The sequence below is a fragment of the Amblyomma maculatum genome, chromosome 3, assembly GCF_055883805.1.
Source record: "Amblyomma maculatum isolate TAMU_Amacu chromosome 3, ASM5588380v1, whole genome shotgun sequence".
Lineage (NCBI taxonomy): Eukaryota > Metazoa > Arthropoda > Arachnida > Ixodida > Ixodidae > Amblyomma > Amblyomma maculatum.
Genome location: NC_139346.1, coordinates 111,417,354 through 111,441,005, shown reverse-complemented (window position 1 = coordinate 111,441,005; position 23,652 = coordinate 111,417,354). Strand labels below are relative to the sequence as shown.

Genomic DNA, 23,652 nt, shown 5'->3' with positions numbered 1-23,652 from the left:
TCCCTCGCCCTGTTCTTCCTTCATGGGAATACGCTATACCGCCGCAACATGCTACCTGATGGCTCTGTGCACTTGCTGGTCGTTCCCCAACACCTACGCTCTGCCGTTTTCGAACAAATGCACGACGCCCCTACAGCTGGTCATCTTGGCCTCTCACGCACATACGACCGCGTGCGCCGGCGTTTCTTCTCTCCTGGACTCTGTTCAACGTTATGTAGCCGCTTGCGACCTCTATCAAAGCCGAAAGAAACCTCCTGTGCTACCACCTGGACACCTGCAGCCGATTGCTATCCCGACTAAGCCATTTTCTCGTGTTGGCCTTGACCTCCTAGGGTCCTTCCCCGAGTCCTTGTCAGGAAACAAATGGATCGCTGTGGCGACCGATTATGCCACGCTGTTCGTGATCACTCGAGCCATTCCAACCAGCTGCGCCACAGACGTTGCTGACTTCCTTTTGTACGACGTCATACTTCACCATGGAGCTCCCCGTCAACTACTTACCGACCGTGGCCGCTGTTTCCTTGCCCGAGTTGTTGAGGAAATACTTCGCTCTTGCTCCGTTCTGCACAAGCTCACTGCTGCGTATCACCCTCAGACGAACGGCCTTACGGAGCGTATTAACCGCGCAATCACCGACATGCTCGCAATGTACGTATCCGACAGTCATCGCGACTAGGATATTAGTCTGCCATTTGTCACCTTTGCATATAACTCTTCGCGTCGTGACACTGCTGGGTACTCTCTATTCTATCTTCTCTTTGGAAGAGACCCCTTACTGCCCTTCGACACATTGCTTCCCGCCGCTGGCTCCGTCACAACCTATGCCCGCGATACCATTGCCCGAGCCGACGCTGCTCGCGAGATTGCTCGTCACAATCTCACCATCTCTCAATAAACTCAAAAACGCCGCTACGACGCTCACCGCAGCGATGTGCACTATCCTCCCGGATCTCTGGTGTTGCTCTGGCTTCCGTGTCGTCGTGTGGGATTGTGTCAAAAACGTCTGCCCCACTACACAGGTCCTAACCGTATACTACGCCCAGTGACCGACGTGACCTATGAGATTGCACCGCTCCACCCAAAGTCACCGACTGCTACACCCACTTCCGAAATCGTACATGTCGCCCGCCTCAAGCCATATTACTCCCCCTCCACACCGCAAGCCTAATATGCACCGGGACGTTGCCTTTTGCCGAGGGGGGTAGTGTTACCGGGTAACGCGGGACCAAAGTGTGTGCTCACTGACAAATACGATGACCGAGACACGCGGGCACGACGAAGCGTTGAAAAAGAGGACGACGCTGAGAGAGTGGATACTGCACGGCTACTGAAGTCTTAGCGTCGAGTTCAGCCCATCGCAGTGCCGTTATATTAAGTACATCTCCGTAACAATATACACTCATTAATCTTTTTATTTTATTTTCTCACTTCCTCAAGCCGATCGGGAATGGAAGTGTGCTCCAATGCATCGGCCAGTCCCTATATTAGCCGAGTTTTCTCGCCATGCCCCAATCAACGGCGCAAACAAATCGGCCTTCACCGCCGACATGGGCGCTCTGTGCGCTGTTCAAATATGTTTGAGGCGGTCGTTTCGTTTCTGCGCCAGCTCCAACCTAGACAGCTGCCGTATACCTCGCCGGCCTTAGGACTTGGCAACGGACGCATTTAGCCGTATTAGAGCCGTACGGGTGCAGTTTTTATACGTGATGTTTTTGAGAGTTGAGATTCGATTGGAGCCTTGGACTGGATATGGCTAGCTCTGTTGCCTGGGAGAGATGCTTGCTAAAGGCAGAAAGCGGGAAAGTGCGGCGCTGGAGAGGACAGAAGGGTGTGGGGAGGTTTTCTGCAACGGCTTAAGGCGAGGGAGGGGGAGGAAGGTGCCATATGCTGGGAACATAACTTTAGTCTTATTTTTGCTTCTGTTATTTCACGGAAAAAATTGTAATTTAATTGCCGATACCATTTTATTTAAGAGAAACAGACAAACGCAGAAATCCTAGCTCCCTTTACGAAATACGAAACCGTTCGGGCGTGCCTGGGTGACCTTGGGGCAGGGTGTATAACAGGGGTCCAATGAGCCGAGAGGATGAATTCTGACCTCCATCCCATTAAAAATAAAAAGTCCGAGTTCGCTGCGTGCAGGCTATCTGTACCATCACATGTATCATCATGCAGTGGAAAAACCGACAACCAGTCTGTGTATGACCGTGCCTCATGCCAAGCACCACCTTCCTGTGCCATGATCGTTATTTTTCGCTCACAGCACCGACAACACCAAGGCTGGATATTATGAATAGCTGGTCCTCTAACGATATCATGTTATTGATATCGCTGTTCTTGACTCATTTACGGTATTTCCTCCTAACAGCAGTGGTGCCGCAGACAAAGAGAAATGCTCTTCAATAAAAGTCGTTCCCTCCTTGGCTGTATGCGCAACTGGAGATGCCCAAAGTGGCATCGCCATACCAAGAAGTTCTTGCCAACACGCACTTCAGGTCGCTATAGTAACGCTCCAGCGTCACCCTGTATATACTTCTTGTGAACACGCCGTTTCCGCTAGATGTTTTCACGTACCATGCATCAACTGGTCCAAGAAGCTACGTTTCTTTATTGCTAGAGTGAACGTTTCCACAGCTAACGTCCAAGCTGAAGAGCAATTGTTTGCTTTTCTACCGTTTCTCGCCAGAAAAATTCCCGCGGGGTCATTTTTGTCTTGGAGAAGAGGGGGACTACCGAATGCCTTTTAGGCTGAAAATGCTAGCGGTGTACTTTGTTCTCTCCAAATGTTCTCGGCCGCTAAAATGCACAACCACTGGAACAGTACTGCAAACCACATTCTATATTCGAGTGAAGACTTCAATTTTTGTATCTTCATGCTAAACGACAGTTTCTTTAACATAAGTCTCTCTCGTCTGTCTCTCTTTTGAGAAAAAGGAGCTATGCACCACAACTAAAAGAATAGCGTCGTATCCAGGTGTCAAGAACAGGCATCGCCTACCCGGGTCCCTTAATGATGGTTGAGACGTGTTAATTACCTGCTTATTCAAGGTAGGGCAGTAAAGAATTTCCACGGCCTGCCTACTTCATCGCTCATTTTTTAATGTAACTAGCCAGGAAACTGAAATTCCTGGCTTAGCGTCGCGCACCTGTTGATCAGCGGCTTGATGAGGTCGTGTGATGTGGCGATGGACGAGGGTTGCCGAGAGCGGCTAGATTGCACCAGAAAGCGGCGGGGCGGCATACCCGTTCTACTGTCACACACTCGCGTGGTGGTGCTAAAGCAGCCGCTGCTGGCGACGCCATCCCTGCTTGGGCTGCCGGCTTCCGAGCTAGCGGGAGTCTGGCATCTGCAGAGACACCAGGATTCGTGGTTATGCCGACCTCCCTGGCGGTATGCAAACTATAGATTACGAGCAACAACTCTAACTACTGAAAACAGCAAAAAAGGTAAATGCAACTGAATTTTAGGAAATGAATGCAGTGCCGCCAGTGGTAAAGCGTGGCACCGATGAGCCGCAGTTCTACGAAGCATGGATGCGTAAATTTAATGAGACTAATTGAACAACCCGTTTCCCACGATGTGCCTACACTTGAAACTTCACCAGCAAAGGTCGCTACCGTGTAGCCCATTTATGACTACGTATCGCCAAAAAGGCAGCCCCATACTTACAAGAGCGATAAAGGGAAAAACTAAGAGTTCATTTTTTTACTACAATCAGTTCGAGCTAGTTCACGCGGGTAACGAAGGAAAAGGTTCAGAGCAGTTATTAGCGAAAGTAGTTCAGCTCGTTGTTATTTTTTTAAACATCGCAGCAAAAAGAAGCTACAGCATATTAGGCACGACGTCATCAGAAGGATGTTACACTGCAGAACCTCGAGCGTCTTTCCTAAAGGGCGCAATATGGTTTAGAACTTGGCACTGCCATGGCACTGCAGGTTAATAGAGGCAAGCTTTCAATCATGCATTGCAGTTGCAACAAAAACGAGGTTAGGACCGCTACCGCAAGCCGTGGCGACATCCACAAGCGTCTGTTGCTTAAGCGCAAGATGTCAACATTACAGTGTAAAACATTTGGTAAATAATACAACAGAACGCAGATTTTCTGTATTAGGCTCTTACATATTCTTGGAATAAACATAGCAGAATATTTTTTTTTAATTTTAAGACCGTGTTTTTTTTTTTCAGTTCATGCTATATATGTACTTTTTCTTGAAATTAACAGAAAATGAGTAGGAAAGGAAGGAACATGGTTGTTGTTTTTTTTCACAACTTGTTTGCTGCACTACGAAAGGTAATGACAACCTGTGTTATTGTCAGGATGGCTACACTACATGATTGTGCTCCTACGCTCCTATCGCCGAGTGAGGCACAGTAGAGCACGAGCTCAATCCTGTAGTACGTACGATCTTGATTATTTCTCAGGTCGCCCTTACCTTTTGTAGTGCTGCAAACAGCTGGTGCCCCGTCGTAATGGCACACTGGTCAGGGCTCTCGACTACTGTGCCCAAGTATGCGGGATCGAATACTTTGTGCAGCGTTCAGTGAGGTTTTATACCATTTTGCTTCGCATTTTACATCCTTTTTCTTGTCCAGTTTAAGGCTAATTGGCGATTGTGACTCAAACCGATGACATACGCACATCTGATAAGTGGAGGTGTCCACTGAGAATGGAGACACTGCGCCTTCATTTCTCCAACCACCAAGTTAAACAAAAAAATATAAATTCCTTGGCGGAATAAAAAGGCGGCGTATTAAAGACGCTTCGCGTCTACTTTATTTCTGTTTCATGTTTACGGTCTGTATGTCGCTATGATTTTGTACGTAAAAACTGCTGATGCTTAATTGTACTTTGCACCGAACTTCACCGATACATTTATTTACACGCGATTGAATTAAAGAATACAGATGAGAGTTGGGTTTAAGCAGGTCCCATTACGAATTATTGTTAGAGCCGGACAACTCATGTAGTCTCTCACGGCCACCCCTAAGAAAAGCACTTTGGCACAAGACACTGCGGAAATTCCTTGCCACAACCTTCGCGGCATTCACCTTAACATTCAAAGCGTAAATGCAGGCGGGTGATACTGCCCCGTTACTGGGCATATTCCGCGGACACTCTTCACCTAACTTGTCTCCACACGTGGCCAGTGTTTGCTCACACGCAATATGTTGAAACTGAGCCCTGCGATGCGCACTCAAGGACTGAGTGTGATTGCATGGTAAATCGCAGCTAAGAGTGGCCCCACCTACGAAGATATTGATACCGCTAGAGCGCAGTGAATAATAACATTCATGATACAGTCGTCGTGCAAGCCACACGCGCGCGTTCGATCTGCTGTTCACACTTCATGAGGACACGCATAGCCGGGACTGCATGGAAACTGTACACACAGAAACTGTGTGAACAGGAATGAAAATAATCTGTCCTCTCGAATCATTCGAATAAACGAATGAAGGCCAGAAACAGTATTTTAATGAGGCAATTCTTCATGAATTTCACACTTTCTCGATTTAACTAAAAATTATTTTGAATGCGTTGCTTCTGCATTCAACTTTATTGTCATTTTGTGTAATGCACATATGGCAGGGATTGGGAAAAACATCACCGTGCTGCCCGATGCCACAGCTCATCAGGAACTCTTAAGCTTACAAAAATGATTCCGAAGCATTAATTGCTGTGTCTGTCACGGCTATTTTACAAGAGACAAAAATGACTAGATGCCATATTGTTACGGGTGGAGAACAATGAGTATGAAGTGGCGCGCTGGTTTGTGGAAGGTAAAGGGAAGTGCGTCGAACGCTGTGCCCTCATTGCCTGACTGCTTGGTTGTCTCTCAATATATATATCCTCAATCGTCTGTTGTAGATATATTTCTCCCTGTTACAATATTATGCCAAAAATTTGAAAATAGTGGGTGATTCACAAATGCCGTCGAACCTTCATATCTGCGTGGTGTGCTATGCCTTTCACAAGGGCCTTATTGAAGTGACGGTAATTACTACTGCAACAAAATTATTCAACATATTTTGAATGATTTTGAATGCTGAAGTGGAGGAGAATAGATATACGAGGTTAAACAGATATAAAAAATGCGCTTTTTTTAATTGCCTTCAGACATTTTCATTGTTTGCTGTTTACTTGAAATTGGCGCGATTGTAACTATGTATCGAAACGTTATACAATATAGGTTTTAACTATTTCATATATAACTATGCTCAGAACATAGTGCGGAATTATTTCTGCTCTGTCATAATCTTTTTTAAAGAAAATGCTTGCAAAGTAGGTAAAATTTCGTTTCCTCGGCCGATGTTGAGAAAATTTATAAAAACGTCTACACTACTCAAAAAATGAAAATCAACTGAATGCAAATAAAAACATGCGTATATTAAGTGATACAATTTTCGCCTACAAAAATTTAACATATTTGTGTAATCCATAACCAAAGTGAGCCAAAACAGTAAAGAAGATAAGAGCCGCACTCCACTGCTTCGTCTTTATTAATTTTCTGGGCCTCGAAATAATTTTTGGCAGCAAACCCGTTGGGGTGGCGCCGTGGTTACGGTGCTCAACTACTGTTCTCAAGGACGCGGGATCGAATCCCGGTCTCGGTGGCCGCTTTTCTGTGGAGGCGAAAAGCAAGGTTTCTGTGTGGTGTGCGATGTCAGTGCCCATTCAAGAACCCCAGGTGGTCGAAATTTTCGGAGTCCTCCACTACGGCGTCTCTCACAGCCTGAGTCGCTTTGGGGTGTTAAACCCCACAAACCAAACCAACCAATTTCTGGCAGCAAAACCAATTGCAGATTTCTTCTTTCCAGTCATCAGGAAAATTATATATAAACTCTTGAAATAAACGTTAAAGGTCGACCGACCATTCTTTGTTCGATCTTAAGTGTAAATTGATTGCTGGCGGCAATTTCTGTGCTGTACATTGTATTCGTGATGCAGACCCTTAAGGTCAGAATTTTTGACAAAGGCTGTGTATAGCCTCTTCGTGGGCTTTTTTCTAAGTGCGCCAGAGATAGGGAAAATATACTGTGGTGTAAAAGTCTGTGGATATAAGCTCCAGGGGGATTATGTTTTAGTTAGCCAAAACAGTGAATGTTTGACATTGGAAGAAATTTTGCACGATACTATACCGTGTCATGAACATTTCTTGTTTCATGTATTAGTTCATTATTCTCTCAATTGACAGCAGCGATTCACTAAAAGATGAAATTTCATGATCTCGTGAGCCCTTGTTGCTTTTCTTGAGCAGACATTCTATCTTTTAAGGCACGCAATCACTGGCAAATATTATAATAATAATGGCAAGTTGCACCTGAGATGAATAAGTCTCAGTCGATATATTTCTGTTTAAGTACCATAATAATACCACTGTGCTGTGTGCTGAAATTTTCAGTATTAGGCATGGCTGCTGTAGGAAAGCCCTGAAATATTGGAACTGTCGACACCTCTAAGATGTAACTTTTGAAAGTTCATGGTATTATTCAAATAGCATTCCGGTACACTAATCTAGGCTCTTGTTTCTTTTTCCTTGGCGCTGATTTTGCAATGATCCCTGAATGAAGCACGGAAACGCAACAAATGCCTAGACATGTTCTTTGTCTCCGAAAGTATATGACTGTCTTGTCAAATGCAAGATACAAATTGAGAACCTTTAATAAACTGCAAAACTTGGAAGCTGACACCATTCCCTTCAACTCAGTGTGTTAACTTGAAATTACTTGTTAGTTTCTCTCTTAGCGCTTCCTCCCAAGCTCAGAGTACTGTTGGTTTGCTGCTGTGGTAACAGAAATATAGTTTACGCTAATCTTAGTGGAAAATTAATGGGCTCCGTTCCCACCTAAACCAAGTGCTTTTTTTACGAGAGACTGAAATCCATTAGAAGGTTAGAGTAAAATATTTCCATAAATTTGCAGCAAACCAATGAGTGAAAAATTTTGTACAATTACACAATATCTTGTTATTTAACAAGATGTCAGAAACAGAACATATCTGTAGACCTAATAAAAAACATTCACAGCAAAATTATGTAAAATTGCAAGCTAGGCTGTTCTTTAACAAACCACTAAAAACATAAAATCTCTGTTTAATTAGAGAAAAAATATTGACACAAAAATTTGTGAAATAACAACCAGCCTGTTTTTTATGAAAGCAAAAACGAGGAAGCTTAGTATATGTTGAATTACAGAAAACGCACTAACAGAAAATATTGCCAAAGTTACATATTGCAAAGTTAAAAACAGAAAACAAATGAACAGAACTGTTATGTCATTACATTTGCCATGGAATTTGTTTTCTTCACAAACTTTTTTTACAGTGTATAAGCAGCCTAGAATCTCGAGACTAATAACCTGAAGTGGTCACCCCCATACCGCAAAAGTTAAGATGGCGCATTAAATGAAAACATGCTTCACATTTTAAGGGAGTGATCGAAACAACGGCCGCAGACGGAGGATTTTAACAGAAATTCTTCAAATTCAAGATAGATTTATCTGGCTTCAGTAAGATGCCAGACATCAACTTTGCCCCCACAGTGCTAACACTACTCGTCATAAGCAGTCTGTAAAGGAATCAAATGACACAAATTCGTTTAGTCTGATCAGAGAAGACCATTGGGCTAGTTGGTTCGTTTTAGTAAAGGACGGCGGCGTTGTAACTAGCTTGGAAAAGGACAAGAGACTGCGGCAATAAGGTACCGACGGGAAACCAGGCTGTCCGGCATGCCTTCTCGTCGGTACATTATTGTCGCTGTCCCTTGTCTTTTTCCAAGCTAGTTTCAATGTCGTAGTCATTTACTGATTTATTTAGACCAGCTGTGTGGGACATCACATTTATTTCTAGGGCGATTGCGGAATATTGTAACGTGCTCTCATGAAGAGTTCTATACAGGCAGGTAGCTTTACACCTGAAACCTCCGAAAGTTTAAGAAGACGTCCTTCAGAATAAAAGCATCACATACAGGCTGTTTAACACGCGGCACGTCTAGAAAGTAGTGTGACGCACCGGTGTCCGACAACGGATTTGCCCGCGTTGGCCTTGATTCAAATTTTGCTCTGTGTTCTGAATATTTTTGTTATTCAATTTTTTCCGTGAGGCGATACACGATGAGAAATCGCCTCACGCCGCTCATAATACGATAGCATCAAGTGGATCCCGCGCAGCTCAAGTTAATAAACCGGTAGCCGTGACACTGGTGATAACTTAGTGGCATGATGCTTTGTTCACTACAACGTGGACAAGTGTACGGCAAAGGGAAAAATGTGGAACTCACTTAGATGCGAAGCCCTCCTTAGGGGTGTCGATGTTTGGAACAGTTGAAGGAGCTGCGGCAACCCGTGAGCTGGCTGCAAACAAAATATAGAGACGAAGCTTCTTATATCTCTTACCAAGAGAACTTTTATGGATCTAGAAATTAAATTTTACAGCGCGGCTCTTATGCGTCCGTTGAGTCGTTGAGCGGCATAGCCATTGGTGCCGTTGCCAGAGTAATAGAGGGAAAGAAATTCATAAGTCCGAGATGTTCCTGGAAGCAGAGAACACAAGAGCCACGAACACTGTGCCGCTCATTCGTGAAACTTAATTATCTCCTTCTGAAAAAAATGTTTAGTTTATAAAATTTATTTAGGTGGTTGTATTGTTGTATTTTTTATTACTTCAAAATCTGGAGAATCCAGCTTAACACTGAAACAAAAAGTTCCATTTTCTCTACTTATACGTTAGGTTTGTCGCCTTTGCAGCAAGGAACCAAATGTAATTATCTGGGTCTAAGTACTGCGAAACATTTATCACAGAATTTACAAAGTTATAATTTCTGTTCTGCGACCTTCCATAAATTACATTTTTGCAAAAAAAATCTTTAAAATTCGCCACCTAGCGTAAAAGCACTTGCGTATTATTCATTATGTAGGCTTAATTTCAATATGCATACACGTTTTCGAACCCATTTACTAAATACAATATGAAATACCTCGAAAAAATACACAGACATCTATGCGATATATAAATTCAAAATCCTCCAACCCTAACCAAGATGCAGGATAATAATATTTACTTTCTTTAGCCGGAAAGACAAAGTTAGCGTTTCCTTTCAATTTTCATGCATTTCAATGCAGATTTTGCGGCTAACCCTTCATCCTATGTATGGTTAAGCATCTAGTCTTACTCAACATCACCATCCGAATACATTAACACCTTATATTTCACGGACGGACATATTCAAGTTTTCATTTTTTACTCCGCGCCATGACAGTTTGGAATGATTTGTTGTTGTCTGTTTTCTTGATTGATGTATTGCCTGTTTTATTGAGTCATTCTGCCACCCTTCTTGGACTTTAGCGTGGTCTGCATTATGGAATAAATTAGTTATGAAACATGGTTCCTTGTAACTGACAACCATATATACTATCACGTGTAAAATTGCAACATTATAACGTCTAAATAGCGATACTCAAATCTGGCATTATTGAGCGTCGTAATTGGCCTTATAATTTTTTTAAAAAATAAAAACCTCCACAGATTGAGAATACCATCTGTCGATTTTACAAGCCAGTTTTACCGATGTTTCCTTTATTTCATGATGTCACGAGCAAGAAATTGACACAGCTGCTAAGCTCGTTCATAAACATAGCCGATTATTTAAAAGTTGAAAGTGATTATTTTCACGGTTTCAGCTACTAAACACATGCACTAGATAAGGCACAGATGTCGTTTAAAATAGCCGAAGGTTAATTTCAGCTAACTTAGAAGGGCAGAGAAAGTGAAAAAAAACGTGAGACAGCTTCTAAATAAAATTACATTAATTTTCATTGATTATATCTCTTGCGATTAGTCTCATATATTCTGCAGTGAGCCTTATCGAATGTCCCTCAAAAGGAGAGACACGGTGAAATGTAAGGTTTTGCTCCAAATGTCGTCCTAGGAAACACTTTAGTAAGGGATTTGCCTTGCTTTTTATCCTCCAAGATACCCTCAACCCCCATCACTCATCACGACAACAAACGCCAACATTACCAGCGAATAACGAACAACGTACTCCTTCTCTGATCGAATGATATTGGGTGAACGTACTGATTAAGCATAAGGGCAGGTAACTTAGCGAATAGTTGTGCATGTGCATATTGCTTATAAATCAACCACATTTATTTATTTATTTATTTATTTATTTATTTATTTATTTATTTATTTATTTATTTATTTATTTATTTATTCAACATACTCCTAAAGACTCTTATTCGAGGGTATTACATAAGGGGGGGGGGGGGTCGTGTAAAAAAAAAACATGTAACAAGAACATTATTAAAAAGCAAATGAACCATAAACAGGCTAAATACAACATGGGAAAATAATTACGCACCAGAGGATAAAGAAACAGGCTATAAAAAGCAATAGAATACAAAGTATAGGTTTAAGAAAAGAATAAGGCATAATAACAAAAATGCATCAAACATGATCATGACCGCAGTCTATGACTGGTCTGACTTTAAAGATGCAGTCTTAAGAAGGTTAGCACGATAGACAGCGAATAGCGCAGCCGCGGGCGGATGTGGCCTCGCTTTGTCTTTGGGAAGTTGAATTTGAGATCAGTGACAATACAATGAGACTAATTAGCGGCGGATGCATAAATCTGCTGCTAACATTGCTTTTGGTGAGTGCCTAGAATCAAAAAGACCACTTTTGGCAGGTTTTTCGTCGAGCAGGCTTTAACGCTAACATTTGTTTGCCTTATGACAGTAGTAACAAGCAGCATAATATCTCTGGCGTCCGTGCCTCCATTCAAGATACTTATTTCAGACTCAGTAGCCATCTTCCTCTCCGAAAACTAAACGCTCAGTAGAAATTGCGTGCGAGCTAATTGGTTGGATGAACCTGAAGACCTCTGGCGCCGCATTGTCCATCACACACATACACACACAAGAGGTAATACAAGACGTTGAACACCGATGACGCGCATCATCAGTGTGAACGTCTTGTGATCTTGTGTATGCGTACGTATGTGATGGACAATGCAGCGCCAGATATCTGTAGACTAAACACACAACATTGTTATTTTTTGGCTCGCGAATACCTTGACTGAGGGGTAAGCCAAGAATGCTGCTGTAATTCCATAATGCAGTGTTAAAGAGTGCTTAAGAGCTTGAGTGCGTGGGTACCCTTCTAACACGCACTTAGGCTGGAAGGCCGGAGCAGCCAACAATCTTCCGGTGAACGTCGAGCCATTTTGTCCACGCAGAGATCCTCCTTGTGAGTAGCGTTCCGTTGCCGGACATCAAAGAATTTCTTGTTCTGTGCGAACATAGAAACATGACCGACTTCAAACAGGTTTCACCACCCAAAGCGAAAATAAAATTTGCTGAGCCAGTTTTTATAGCGCAGTGACCACGGTCGACGTGTAAATCAAGCCCTGTTGAAGCAACGCCATGAAATGTATGGCAGCAACCACATTCACGATGTGGTACAACTATGCAGGCAAAAGCAAATATTTTTAGATAACATTTCAGTATACAAGCTTGGTACTAGTAATGCCAGCTAAACAGCTTAAACCTTTAGGACAAATTATAAGTTAAGTACTCACAGCAACTTTATGGTTGGTTAAAAGCCCGCAAAGGGTTTGTTAGTATGAGCTTTCTTTTCGGGATTTTCAGTAGTGTTTACATGTGCGCTCTGCTTAAGTGGATGTTATTTTCTCCTAGGCAGTTCTCTCCAAGCCTTCTTTCGCCTTGACAGGTATTCACTTGTAATTCGTTGAAAGAGTATATAAATTCTTAAACTGATTATAGAACTGTACTTCGAAACCCACTCGCAACTGATTTCCATCCTCTGTATTCCACCGCCTCTGTCGCCTCACTAACTTTCTGAATACTGTCTGCGTTGTCGGTTAGCCCCTCCTATCCACCACGTGGCCGAGGTATGTCTGCAAAAGGTCCAGGTGTCAGTAATAGTCTCCTTCTGCCTAAATACCTGGAGGAGAGTGGGGCGATGTAGGTAGCCCATGAATACCTAAAGTAAATATGCTTCCTGAAAAGCCTAATACGATGGGGCACTTCAGAATAAGGTCGTGTTGAATGGCCAGTGCAAATAATTTGGAGACATGTTTGAGAGAAACGCTGAGACAAGATCAAGCAGCAAAAACCTCATACGAGAGCGGAAGGCTACAATTTTTATGGCTTCCTAGTTAACAGCTAAACAAGCGGCAATTTAATAATCTGCATGCGTTAGATTGCTTATTTGTTGTGTATTATGGACTGTCGAGACACTAATACATCATCGGACAAGGGCCCAAGTCAGGAGCTTTGCGCCTAGCCGTGTTCACATGAAAGGGTATTTCGGTACGCTATTCGCGCCTATATCTTCGATAAATTAAAATATAGCACAATGCACTCTCCCACCAGACATTTCGCCTAATTATAGAACATATTGAGCCGTCACGGCTGCGCCCGTCGCTGCTTCATCGAAGCTCCTGGCCAAATAAGCTAATAAGGTCATAAGAATTACTTTATAGCATTTTAAATCTCTGAAATACTAATCATTTCGTCACATGTGTGGAAACACACTAAGCTACAATTCGAAAACATATCAGTAAACTAGCTGCTGTAAAGGTTAGATAAATAGCACTCGTGATCAAGATACTTTGTTGGGTGAGTTGGTTCTTATTCATTATTAATTTAAACAGCGCGAACGCGAAGACAAAGGACAAGCTAAAAGAAAGCTACAGTACAAGCGCTGACTCACAACTATGCCTAAGCCCTTTACTCCAAGGCCCAGAAAAAAAAAAAAGAAACATCAGCGCTTGTACTGTGGCTTTCTTTTATCTTGTCCTTTGTCTTCGTGTTCGCGCTGTTTAAATTAATAATGAAGAACACTTGTGATCGTCTATTGCCATGAACTGCCATAAGATAGCGTCGCAGTGGTACGTGCTGGACGATGGAATTTACTGCAACTCACTTTTTTCGAAATTCTACAATAAAATGTACATGCACGTAAACAGCTGTTTGCTCTTTCAGATTGTGGCCAAAAAATTGTGCTGCTTTGTTTGAGGGAGCGTTCAGCCGAAAAGCGTGGTTCATGGTCAACTATATGTAGAGTATATATCTTGAAGGGCGCCGAAATATTCCGCTTGGAATTTAGCAACAAAAACTATTAACTCGAACTCAAGGTAACCTATTGAGGACAAAAAACTACATATCAGTAGGTCACAAGGCACATGGTATATAAACCTGAAGCCCATAGTCAGGAACGCCCCGCCGGGGTGGCGCAGCGGTTACGGCACTCGACTACTGTTGCCAAGGAAGCGGGATCGAATCCCGGCCTCGGCAGTTGCGTTTCGATGGAGGCGAAAAGCAAGGCTCCCGTTTGCTGTGCGATGTCAGTGCACGTTAAAGCGCCCAAGGTGGTAGGAATTTCCGGAGTCCTCCAATACGGCATCTCTCATAGCCTGAGTCGCTTTGGGGCGTTAAACCCAACAATGCTAACCATTCAGGAACAAGAAAGCACTGCCACTAAATGTATATGCTACGTTGAAATAATACTTAAATTTCAGTAAGATGCTGCAAATGACTAGGGCATGAAATATGATGCAGGAAGGAAGGCTCATACAGAACAGCTTAGTGAGGACTACATGCGCAAGGTACAAGGCTACTTTGAGGCGGACAGGTCACAATGACATTACCATCTATACGCTGCGATCAGAAGAATGCCCTCCCGCTAGCAGTAAAGATATAGCTAGGAACAAGTGCGGATTGTATTTCATTTTCAGTGGGACAACCTACGAGGGTGTGAGCCGCCGCGGTGGTGCAATAGTTATTGTGCTCGACTACTGGGATGAGATTGCCGGATCGAATGCTAGTCGCGGCGGCCGCTTTGCGATGAAGGCAAAAAGCAAAGCATTTGTCCTCTGTGCGATACTAGTTCACGTTAAAGAACACGAGGTGGCCTAAATTTTCAGAGCCCTTCACTAATGCATCTCTCATTACATGAGTCGGTTTGGGACGTTAAAGCCTCCAAATCAACCGCCCATCACATAAATGTATGGAATAGGAGGCAACCTTTAAAGGGTAACGACATTTGCTTAATTTCGCAAGTAATTTCAGAGATAATAATTGTACTAGTGTCAATGTCTTCTCACTTTAGAATGTGCTCGCACATTAGTGAACTTGCCGCTTACCTTGGCGAGCAGCTTGCGCTCAGAGATCAGCCTCCTGCTGCAGTCCCGAAAAATGTTGTTTGCCACTGAGTTCTTGCCCTGCATTGGAATGTCTTTATGACAAGAATGTAGCTACGCATAACGAACGTGCTTTGCCGCAGCAGCAGCAATAATCTACGGCACTAATCTTTACAGCTCTTATTTAACAGTAGTACAAAATTAGCGGGATCTTAAAATAATTCGATGTGCGTGAATTGACAGCGCTTTCGTTTCCTTCTGTCGTAGCAACTACGTACTTAAAAAGTATTGTAAAAGCAAATATTTATACTAATTATTGATGCATACGTTACGTACACGTCATTGTTTATGCCCTTTATATACCAACTGATACGAAACGTTTGTACAAGCCCTCTTTATTTCTCAACAGAACGAACATGCCCTAAGAAGTGGAATTCTCGTCCGTGAGGCCAACACTTAAGTCTGAACTCTACCCCGTGTCTTTTAAAGCTTAGGAAGCGTCTTCGCCACTTTCCTTTCTGATGAAGGTGTCGTCCAATAACCCAGAAGCTTAGCTGCTGTAAGACTGAGTGTACGCCCCCATCCTTTTTACTATAGAAATAGGAGACTCGTTTCCTTGCTGCTCTTTTTTTCTTCTTCCCCTTTATTTCCCTCCCCACGTGTAGGATTACATACATGGGCATCCCCTGGTTAACCCCCTGCCTTTCCTTACTATTTCTCTCTCTCTCTCGTGCGTGAATTGCGACCGAAAGGTCAGGGGATCGATTCCACCACTTTTCAGATTTAAACTCAACAATTTCCATGTCGAGATACATGGTGTCACATCGCCGACAAAGCCTACGCCTGATTTACTTTTAACCGCGTCTTAAAAACGTACATAGCTGCTCGCGGCCAAATTAACTCACGCCAAATTTAATGGTTTTGCATGATATCGCGCTAAAGGCCAAAATTTGGGCGAAGCTTTTGGGATGCCTTAGTTTCTATGGAGAGCTATCTGTAGAAAAGCAAGCCAGAAGGATAGCTGTCTTAGACGGAGACGCACCAACGCGTTGATCTCCAGTCCTGATAGCTTGTTCCGCGTCAGGTCCATTATTTCCTCCTTGAGCGCGTCGATAAGGTTCGGCGTGCTGTGCACCACCGACTTCATGCGGTCAGAGCGCACTTCGCAGTTTGCCGGCTGACGCATCAGGTTGCGTCCACTGCGAATCCGACAGGGGAGCAGAGGATACATATTAGCGAATGAGATCTTCTGAGTTCTTTTGTGACGATAACGGCAACACAATATAATGGAGAATGTACCATAGCTAAGTGTTACACTTTTTTATTATTTTGACTTAGCAAACATTAATGATATCTTATGCCGCATTTGGCCAAAGTATATTATGATCGTACTAAGATTCCATGACATTGTCATGCTTCGGAGAATAATATGCTAAATTTCCTGCAGTCCTACTTTATTTAAGGCAGAGCACCTCGACCATCTTTATTTCCTTAGTGCTTTTGCAAGTATTTTGCGAATGCGACAATCGTGATTGATATCACTGGTACCAGAGCAATGCGCCTGTGCCAAAGACATATTTTTGATTGAATTTCTTTTCCTTGTACTTATAGCGATTTCTTCATGCTGAGTTCGATTTTTTATGATATTCTCAGCGGTTGTGGTGTGACAATCCTCAGCGATTTCGGTGAGCTTTGAGTAAAGCATGTAAAATATAACTGATAATATTGATATTACCATCGTTTTTGTTGGTGCTACTAAGTAGTGGAATTCCGTGGCCGATGCATGCATTGTCAGCAGTTTCGGAGCAATAACGACCAACTCTATGCCTGGTTGATGAAAACAAGCAATAGATATAATGCATCAGCCCATACATTTGCAAAGTAAAAGATCTGTCCGCTGGTTCACAAGTCATGGACATCGACTAGGCGGCCGGTGCAGTGCAATGGCGAGATAACCGATGTCATATGAAATTTTTAATGTCTTTTAATGCTGGCTTTGACGGAGTAAATAAAGGTTGCATTGTTGATGTTCACTGCGTGCAAAATAGGCACTCTCCGCAACGAATGAGATTTCCATGCGCGTCCTTGTCTTAGCTTTACAGATGGACTAAACTGAATATGAAACTACGACAGGCTTTGTGGTATTTGACAGCTTACTTTTTATACTGTCCTTGCTGCGGGAATGCTACAAGGGCATTTCAGTGAAACTTTAAATGGAAGACGCGTTTTTTACCGCTCAGCATAAGGCTGTAATGGCAATTTCTATATCATGAGCAAAAGGAAAGTAAGTCACCCTTCATCAAAACCTATATATAGCCGCGGAAAGCGCTGCCTACATGATAATTTTTCTTATTGGAAGGGATAATACAGCTTTTTTCTTTGCTTATAAGAGCTGTGGAAAAAAAAATACTCAGCAGTATTAACAGTGGTACGTTTTCAAAGCTCATCGTAGATGAAAAAAATCCTCTTGAGTCACATAGACCTCTGCTTCTTCAAAGAAACTAAATTCAATCACTTTCAATTCTAGCACATGAACTCATGAACAAGGCTCGCGAAGCCGTCCTTACTTGCTGTCATGCCGATCTTTTAAGGGACCACTTTGGGCAACCTTCGCATGAATTCTGGATTCTGCGAAGAAAAAGATGAATGTGGAAAACACATTGCCGGTCGTGGCCCTACTTCTTCATAATGGCTAAATAAAAGAGGCTTCGAGGCAGAAGACGCAACTGCAATTCGTGTAATCCAGACTATTTAAAGTTATGTCAGAACACTTACAGAACTAATCATTACAATTATTCTTTTCTCCTAATCGAACTTTGTTTTATTTTTCCCGTTTTCCTTTACTGCATCTCAACGGAAAGTTAGTGTGGGACAGATACTCCCCTTTCGAATGACTATATTTTGACACTGCTGCCTATTTGTCAATATTGCTGTTCGGAAAACATGGAATTGGGAATCCACATAAAATTTGAGTATATCAGGCTGAGGCTTTAGTCGTCATTGCGTTCTGTCCTAATTTTGTGACATTCTGAAGTACACACGCATGATAGACGTTTAAACAAAACGTAGCGCCCGGAACAGAGGTACTCATTTGTTCACCTTGTGAAAACAGTACAGGGACACTATATAACTGCGCAAATGCACTATGTTCATGCAGAAAATGTCGTCGTATGCAGCGGAACTCCGCGCGTTTGGACCAGAGTTTGTGAGGCGGCTAACTGGGAGAAAGACTCATATGACAGGAATATTAATTTCTGTAGAAATCTGATAAAATCAATAATGCATCGAAGTATAAGATAAGCGAATTTAGAGACAGGAGTCGCTTGGGCCTATTAAAATGCGGATTATTTAGTGCAAGAAGCCTTTCCGTGCTATTGTAAAATGAAGGCCAGGTGATGTAGAAGGCACACGTAGCCGAATAAGAACTTTACGAAGAAAGTTGTCGGCGGCGTTACTGGCGTGAAAACGATATTTCTGTCGTCCCTGGTCGGCAGATATGAGCGAGCGAGCAAGCTGCCTGCACTCCTCAGCATGTCTAGATCGGAGCTCTAGATACGGTGGCGGATTGAAAAGAACTGGGCCGGTAAGGGATTATTAGGCTTAGTGGAGACAATGGCTCACGTTCATAAAATTGAAAAAATTACGATTCTCGTAGTGCTCTGCATAGCGGTGTTGTATGCATACGTGAAAAAGGGTAGCAATATGTCGCAGATGGTATGATCGGCAGTGAAGTACATTCGAGACATGTCACCTATGGTTCGACTGAATCGTTCGACCCGACCATTAGTCTGCGGATGTTCGAGCGTAGCAGAGCAATGAATGATACATTGCTGCAGGAGGGACTAAACTACTTCAGATAAAATCACATGTCCATGATCGCTCAGCAGTTCTAGCAATGCTCCATGACGAAGTACTTTAAACCTACTTTTACACTGACGCAAGGATTTTGTACAGAAAGGCAGCGTTAACCCTATCGTGGTAAAAGAATAATAGGGTCTCAGTTCCGACCAAGCCATAGCCCAAAGTAGAAACTAAAACCAAAGTTGGGATTTTCGTCTGCTCTGACTCTGTGCAGCGTTCACATGAAAACAGCATAATTTGTAAAATGTGAAAAGCGCGTTTACGAATAGACGCTAACCCTAACAAAGAAAAAATTTTATTTTGCAATTGCCTATAGAGTAGCTGAAGGTTGCACATGGTATAGGAAGTTTGCCCATGGTACGCTGTATGGAGGAGACTGTGGTAAGGTTCAGTCAATAAAGAGTTGGCAATCGTGCTCAGCCGCAAATTATATCAGTTGATAATACTTATTGCAATCACTTGAATCGCAAGTGAAAGAAAAAAAAAGCAATTCATGGGGCTCACCTCTGCTTGGTAGCGCTACGGACGGTGCCTGCAGGAGACCTGTGCCGTTGAAGAGTACGCGTTGTCTTGGGGCTGGCACGGGAACTGACAGTGTGCTCTGGAAATAATAAACAATGGGAGCTTTCCACGAGGGACAAAAAAGATAGAAAAATAAACTGGAGAAAATGTCCGCAAGATGTATGTCTTAAGGTAATAATCAGTACATCGAGGACGTAACATACATTTTAGAATCATCGCGTTACAAAGCACTGTTAAAAACTGGCTTAAAAAGATTTCGTGCAGCTGCATTCCATATGTTACAAATGAAATTGACGCAGGGTGCTTGTGGGGAGCCTTCTTTCACTGAAGGTATAAATTAGGCGAGAATGAAAAAAACCTTCCCTTAGGCTCACGCTACACGTATCGTGTCCAATAGCAAAAAACTTCAGCGAGCCTAGTGTAGTTTGAGCTAAGAAATTACTGTACCCTATGTAAAACTGATTGTTTTTGTTGACGTTTGTCACACACTGTTTCTGTAGAGAAGCTTGTGTACGCTACTGCAGTGAAGGCACTCTGTTGAGCAAAATCAACTCCAAACTAAGAACCAGTTGCTGATCAGCTAAAGAATGAAACTGCACTATATTTTGTACAGAAATCTCGCACTACGAAAAATTGGTGCTATTTTCGCATTGAACCCTGTGCTTAAAAGAGCGCTTGCAGCGCAAGACCCACGGGTACCATAAGCTGCCGCCAAGTTTAAGGAAGGGGCAGACAGTGAGCCGTAAGCCAAAATGTGAGCAGCGCTTGTAAATAGGTTTACTAATGAAAAGGAGGGGAAACACGTGTCATTGACGAGGCTGTTATAATGGCTGGATGATGGATCGGTTGTTTAAACGCGCCATCTGCGTCTTTAACCGGTAAGTGGCTCTGCTTTCTCCCTGTTGGAACCGAAGGATTGCCGTCTTTGTAATGCAGAGGAAGTAACAGTGAGATGTGGTGATAGGCTTCAGTGAATTTCAGTCTTGGTCCAAAACGGATTTACGGTCAACCGCATGGCTTTGAAGAGATTCGAGACAGAAACGCGGCGCAAGAAGTGATGAAGCGCCGGCTTGAACATTTGATGGCGCGAGTCTTTAATGCAGACAATTTATCCCATCCGGACTCAAACGATTCTAACTGTCTGCTTTTTGCTTGGCCGAGCGGTTGAAGCCGCGGACTTTCCGTTAATAAGGGTGGCAAGTATCATCATGTATCACTATAACCATCTGTTCAATTTCACGCATGTCGGCCATTTAGTGAAGCGACACTCAATCGCTGTGCTCTTCTCATGAATAAGGACATTCGGGGGGTATACCAGTGGTTATAAAGATGAGCATTACACGCTCGAGAATAACACCTGCCATGCTTCGGTGTTCTTGTTGGAATCGGAGAACCAAGGCAACTCTTATCGAGAACACAAACAGCTGTGGCAAATTACCGCGTCACTGAATGAGCCCCCGAATTCATAGTTGGGGCACGGTGCTTTCTGGGAGGTCGATTGACGCCGACACTGACTTCGCATCGGTTAATTGCAGCAAATGCTAAATGTCCGTGCTCACATATCAGACCCCCCGCAGTAGAGCCGAACCGCCAAGCTAATAAAACGCAGAGAAAATCTGACACGCGTTGAGAACAACTGCACCTTCATCGTAACCACGCAGTATAGTATACCTTCTTCTGGGTCTGGTGGCTTACATCCCTGGAACGTACAGTCAGCAGCAAAAGTATGCGGGATCTCCAGCGCGTGACGAAGCGAAGGAAAAGTGCATTGTTGAGCTATCTGCTGCAATTATGCCTGATGGCGAGGCTAAGGGATATTGCGCCTGAAGCATTCTTAGAGCGCGCACGTCCTTTATTCACTATCAAGCATGCCTCGGCTATTGCTTCCCCGGGATCCCGGATGCTTTTGACGCTCGTTGCTGCCGCTAAATCACTGTGTCACTATCCCTCCACAGGGCAGGGTGCGAAAAGAGTAGGCGACCTCATTACATCGCGCCTTCCAATGTGGACCGGTGTAGAATGTCACAGCGCCTCAGCTGCTTCCGTTAATGCGTTACAGTGAAGCAAGCGACAAGGCATTCGTGATGGCGATGAAATGACCGACGTGCGCAAAGCCCGTTTCGGGCGCAATTTCCTTTAGGTTCGTCATCGAGCTCCATTGCGGCCGATGGCGTTGCAATGAAGATTTTCGGCGCTCTGCACGTGTTGGAGATTCCGCAAACTTTTGCGGCTGACAATACTTGCGTTTGCTGACATGTAACCATGTAACATCTAATCCCTCTTCGGCCGCTTCAAACACCAATACGTTTAATTTGGTTTGGGGTTTAAGGTCCCAAAGCGACTCAGGCTATGAGAGACGGAAATAGACGGAAAAGTGACGGGAAAAAGTGGAGGACTCCTGCAATTTCGACAAACTGGTGTTCTTTGACGTACACTGACATCACACAGGCACACGGACGCCTATTCTTTGTCTCCATCGAAAAGCGACCGCTAAGGCCGGGATTCGATCCAGCGTCCTGGGGCACAGTAGACGGTTGCCCTCTGATCCACCCCGGCGAGCTTTAATCACCAATAAGGGCAAGTGTTTCCGCAAGCATGTAATAAATGCTCTATTGCATGTATTCCTGCAAAGTTATCGCTGTGTTCATCACGCAAATACCTACCGCCTTCATTGTTTATTATCACGTTCCCTTTTCCCGGAATTAGGGAATAAATTCCACTGGGAGTCATTGTTTCATTTCATGTCTATATGGTCTTCTGGCATTGGTTCCTTCTGTCGAGTGACGACGTCGCAGCTTTAGAAACGTGCATAAGAAACGATAGAATGCTTGGCACATTCCCGACCATATAGCCGTCAGCACGAACGCCGAACGACTAGCCGCTGCAATGAGACTGATCGCGTTTTACTCGTGGATGAGGTCGAACTGAAACACACAGAAAACGCGTTGCAGTTTGCTTATAGGGAACCTGCACTGCATAGGTGGGGCTGCCATTGTACCGCATCGTGACTCAAAAATGCTGCTGTTAGCCGCTTCGTTCGCGATAAACGACAGAGCACATTCAGCCGCATTATAGATACGCGTGTGACAGATAACGTCCTTGTCCAGGCGCTCTCGATGTTGTCCAGTTATCTGATACATGCCATGGAAAGCGTCAACATAGCGTGCAGTCTGATTCCTGCAAGCTCATGCAGGTGGCGTGAAAACGCCCTAAAAAACCGCCTCAGAAGTGTTTGCTCTTCTCGCTAGGATATGTGTTAAGGCGCGACGATCGACACAGCAAGCTTCGTTGCAGGTTGCCTATTTCTGCAACCTCACATGGAGTATGATAAGTTTGGTCTCAAGGCTCAAGAATCAAGAAGATTTGCCTACAAAAGCTGAAAAACTAACCGACATTTTTATTTTTTATTCAGTCTTGTACATTTAATGAACCCGCATTTCCTTCCTCTCAAACTTTATTTTTCAAGTGACAGTTTTGAGGCAAAACGTAAGCTCGTTCGGCCCCACGCCATGTTGGGTTGGCCAGAATAAGTAGAGTATAACATAATCTGTGCACGTTTCTATTGAGATGGTAGCCAGGAGCGAAACGCGGTGACACGGATACTTATGAACCACACTCTGATGGCGACAGATAAGTCATATACAACTGCTCACTTAGCTATCCTGGCCACGTCATCGTGGCGCTAGCTGCAATCCAGACCCCACTTTCGAGCATTCGAGTTCAGCGTGCTGACGCTGTACCTCACCATGACGGAGACAGTGGTATAGTCAGTGCGTGCGGCAAGCGGCAACTTCTATAAGTGGGGCTAAGTCCCGCTGTCTAGTGAATTTTGTCACAGCCCACCTGCTGTTTCCGTTTGTTTTCGTCATTCTTGGGGACTCCAAATAGTGTGCAAAATGGCTCTTCGCTTCATTCATTCTCTACGGCATTAGTTGGTACTGTTTTTATTCTGATGGATGCAGTGGTTTGTTGCTAGGTGCTATGCATTCTTCTAAACTGCACACCACAAAACGATGCTGTAAACGTATTTCTTAATTTTGTGTGTTCATTTCGTGTCCACGGCACCATCAGGCATGTTATCTATAGGTGTTTAGTCCTGTGGTTCAA

At 43.6% G+C, this 23,652-nt stretch overlaps 1 protein-coding gene across 1 annotated transcript in view; it reads right to left on the bottom strand.

Annotated features, from left to right (window-relative positions):
• Positions 1–23,652, bottom strand: part of DZIP1 (DAZ interacting zinc finger protein 1) — a 56,787-nt gene that overhangs the window by 9,946 nt on the left and 23,189 nt on the right. Inside the window, exons 8-15 of the mRNA XM_084596835.1 lie at positions 19,528–19,624; positions 17,730–17,790; positions 16,205–16,361; positions 15,166–15,243; positions 12,854–12,856; positions 12,170–12,287; positions 9,277–9,349; positions 3,147–3,347 (exon numbers count right to left, since the gene is read on the bottom strand). Of these exons, the coding sequence (XP_084452961.1) occupies positions 3,147–3,347; positions 9,277–9,349; positions 12,170–12,287; positions 12,854–12,856; positions 15,166–15,243; positions 16,205–16,361; positions 17,730–17,790; positions 19,528–19,624 (788 nt within the window). The remainder of the gene's footprint in view (positions 1–3,146; positions 3,348–9,276; positions 9,350–12,169; positions 12,288–12,853; positions 12,857–15,165; positions 15,244–16,204; positions 16,362–17,729; positions 17,791–19,527; positions 19,625–23,652) is intronic.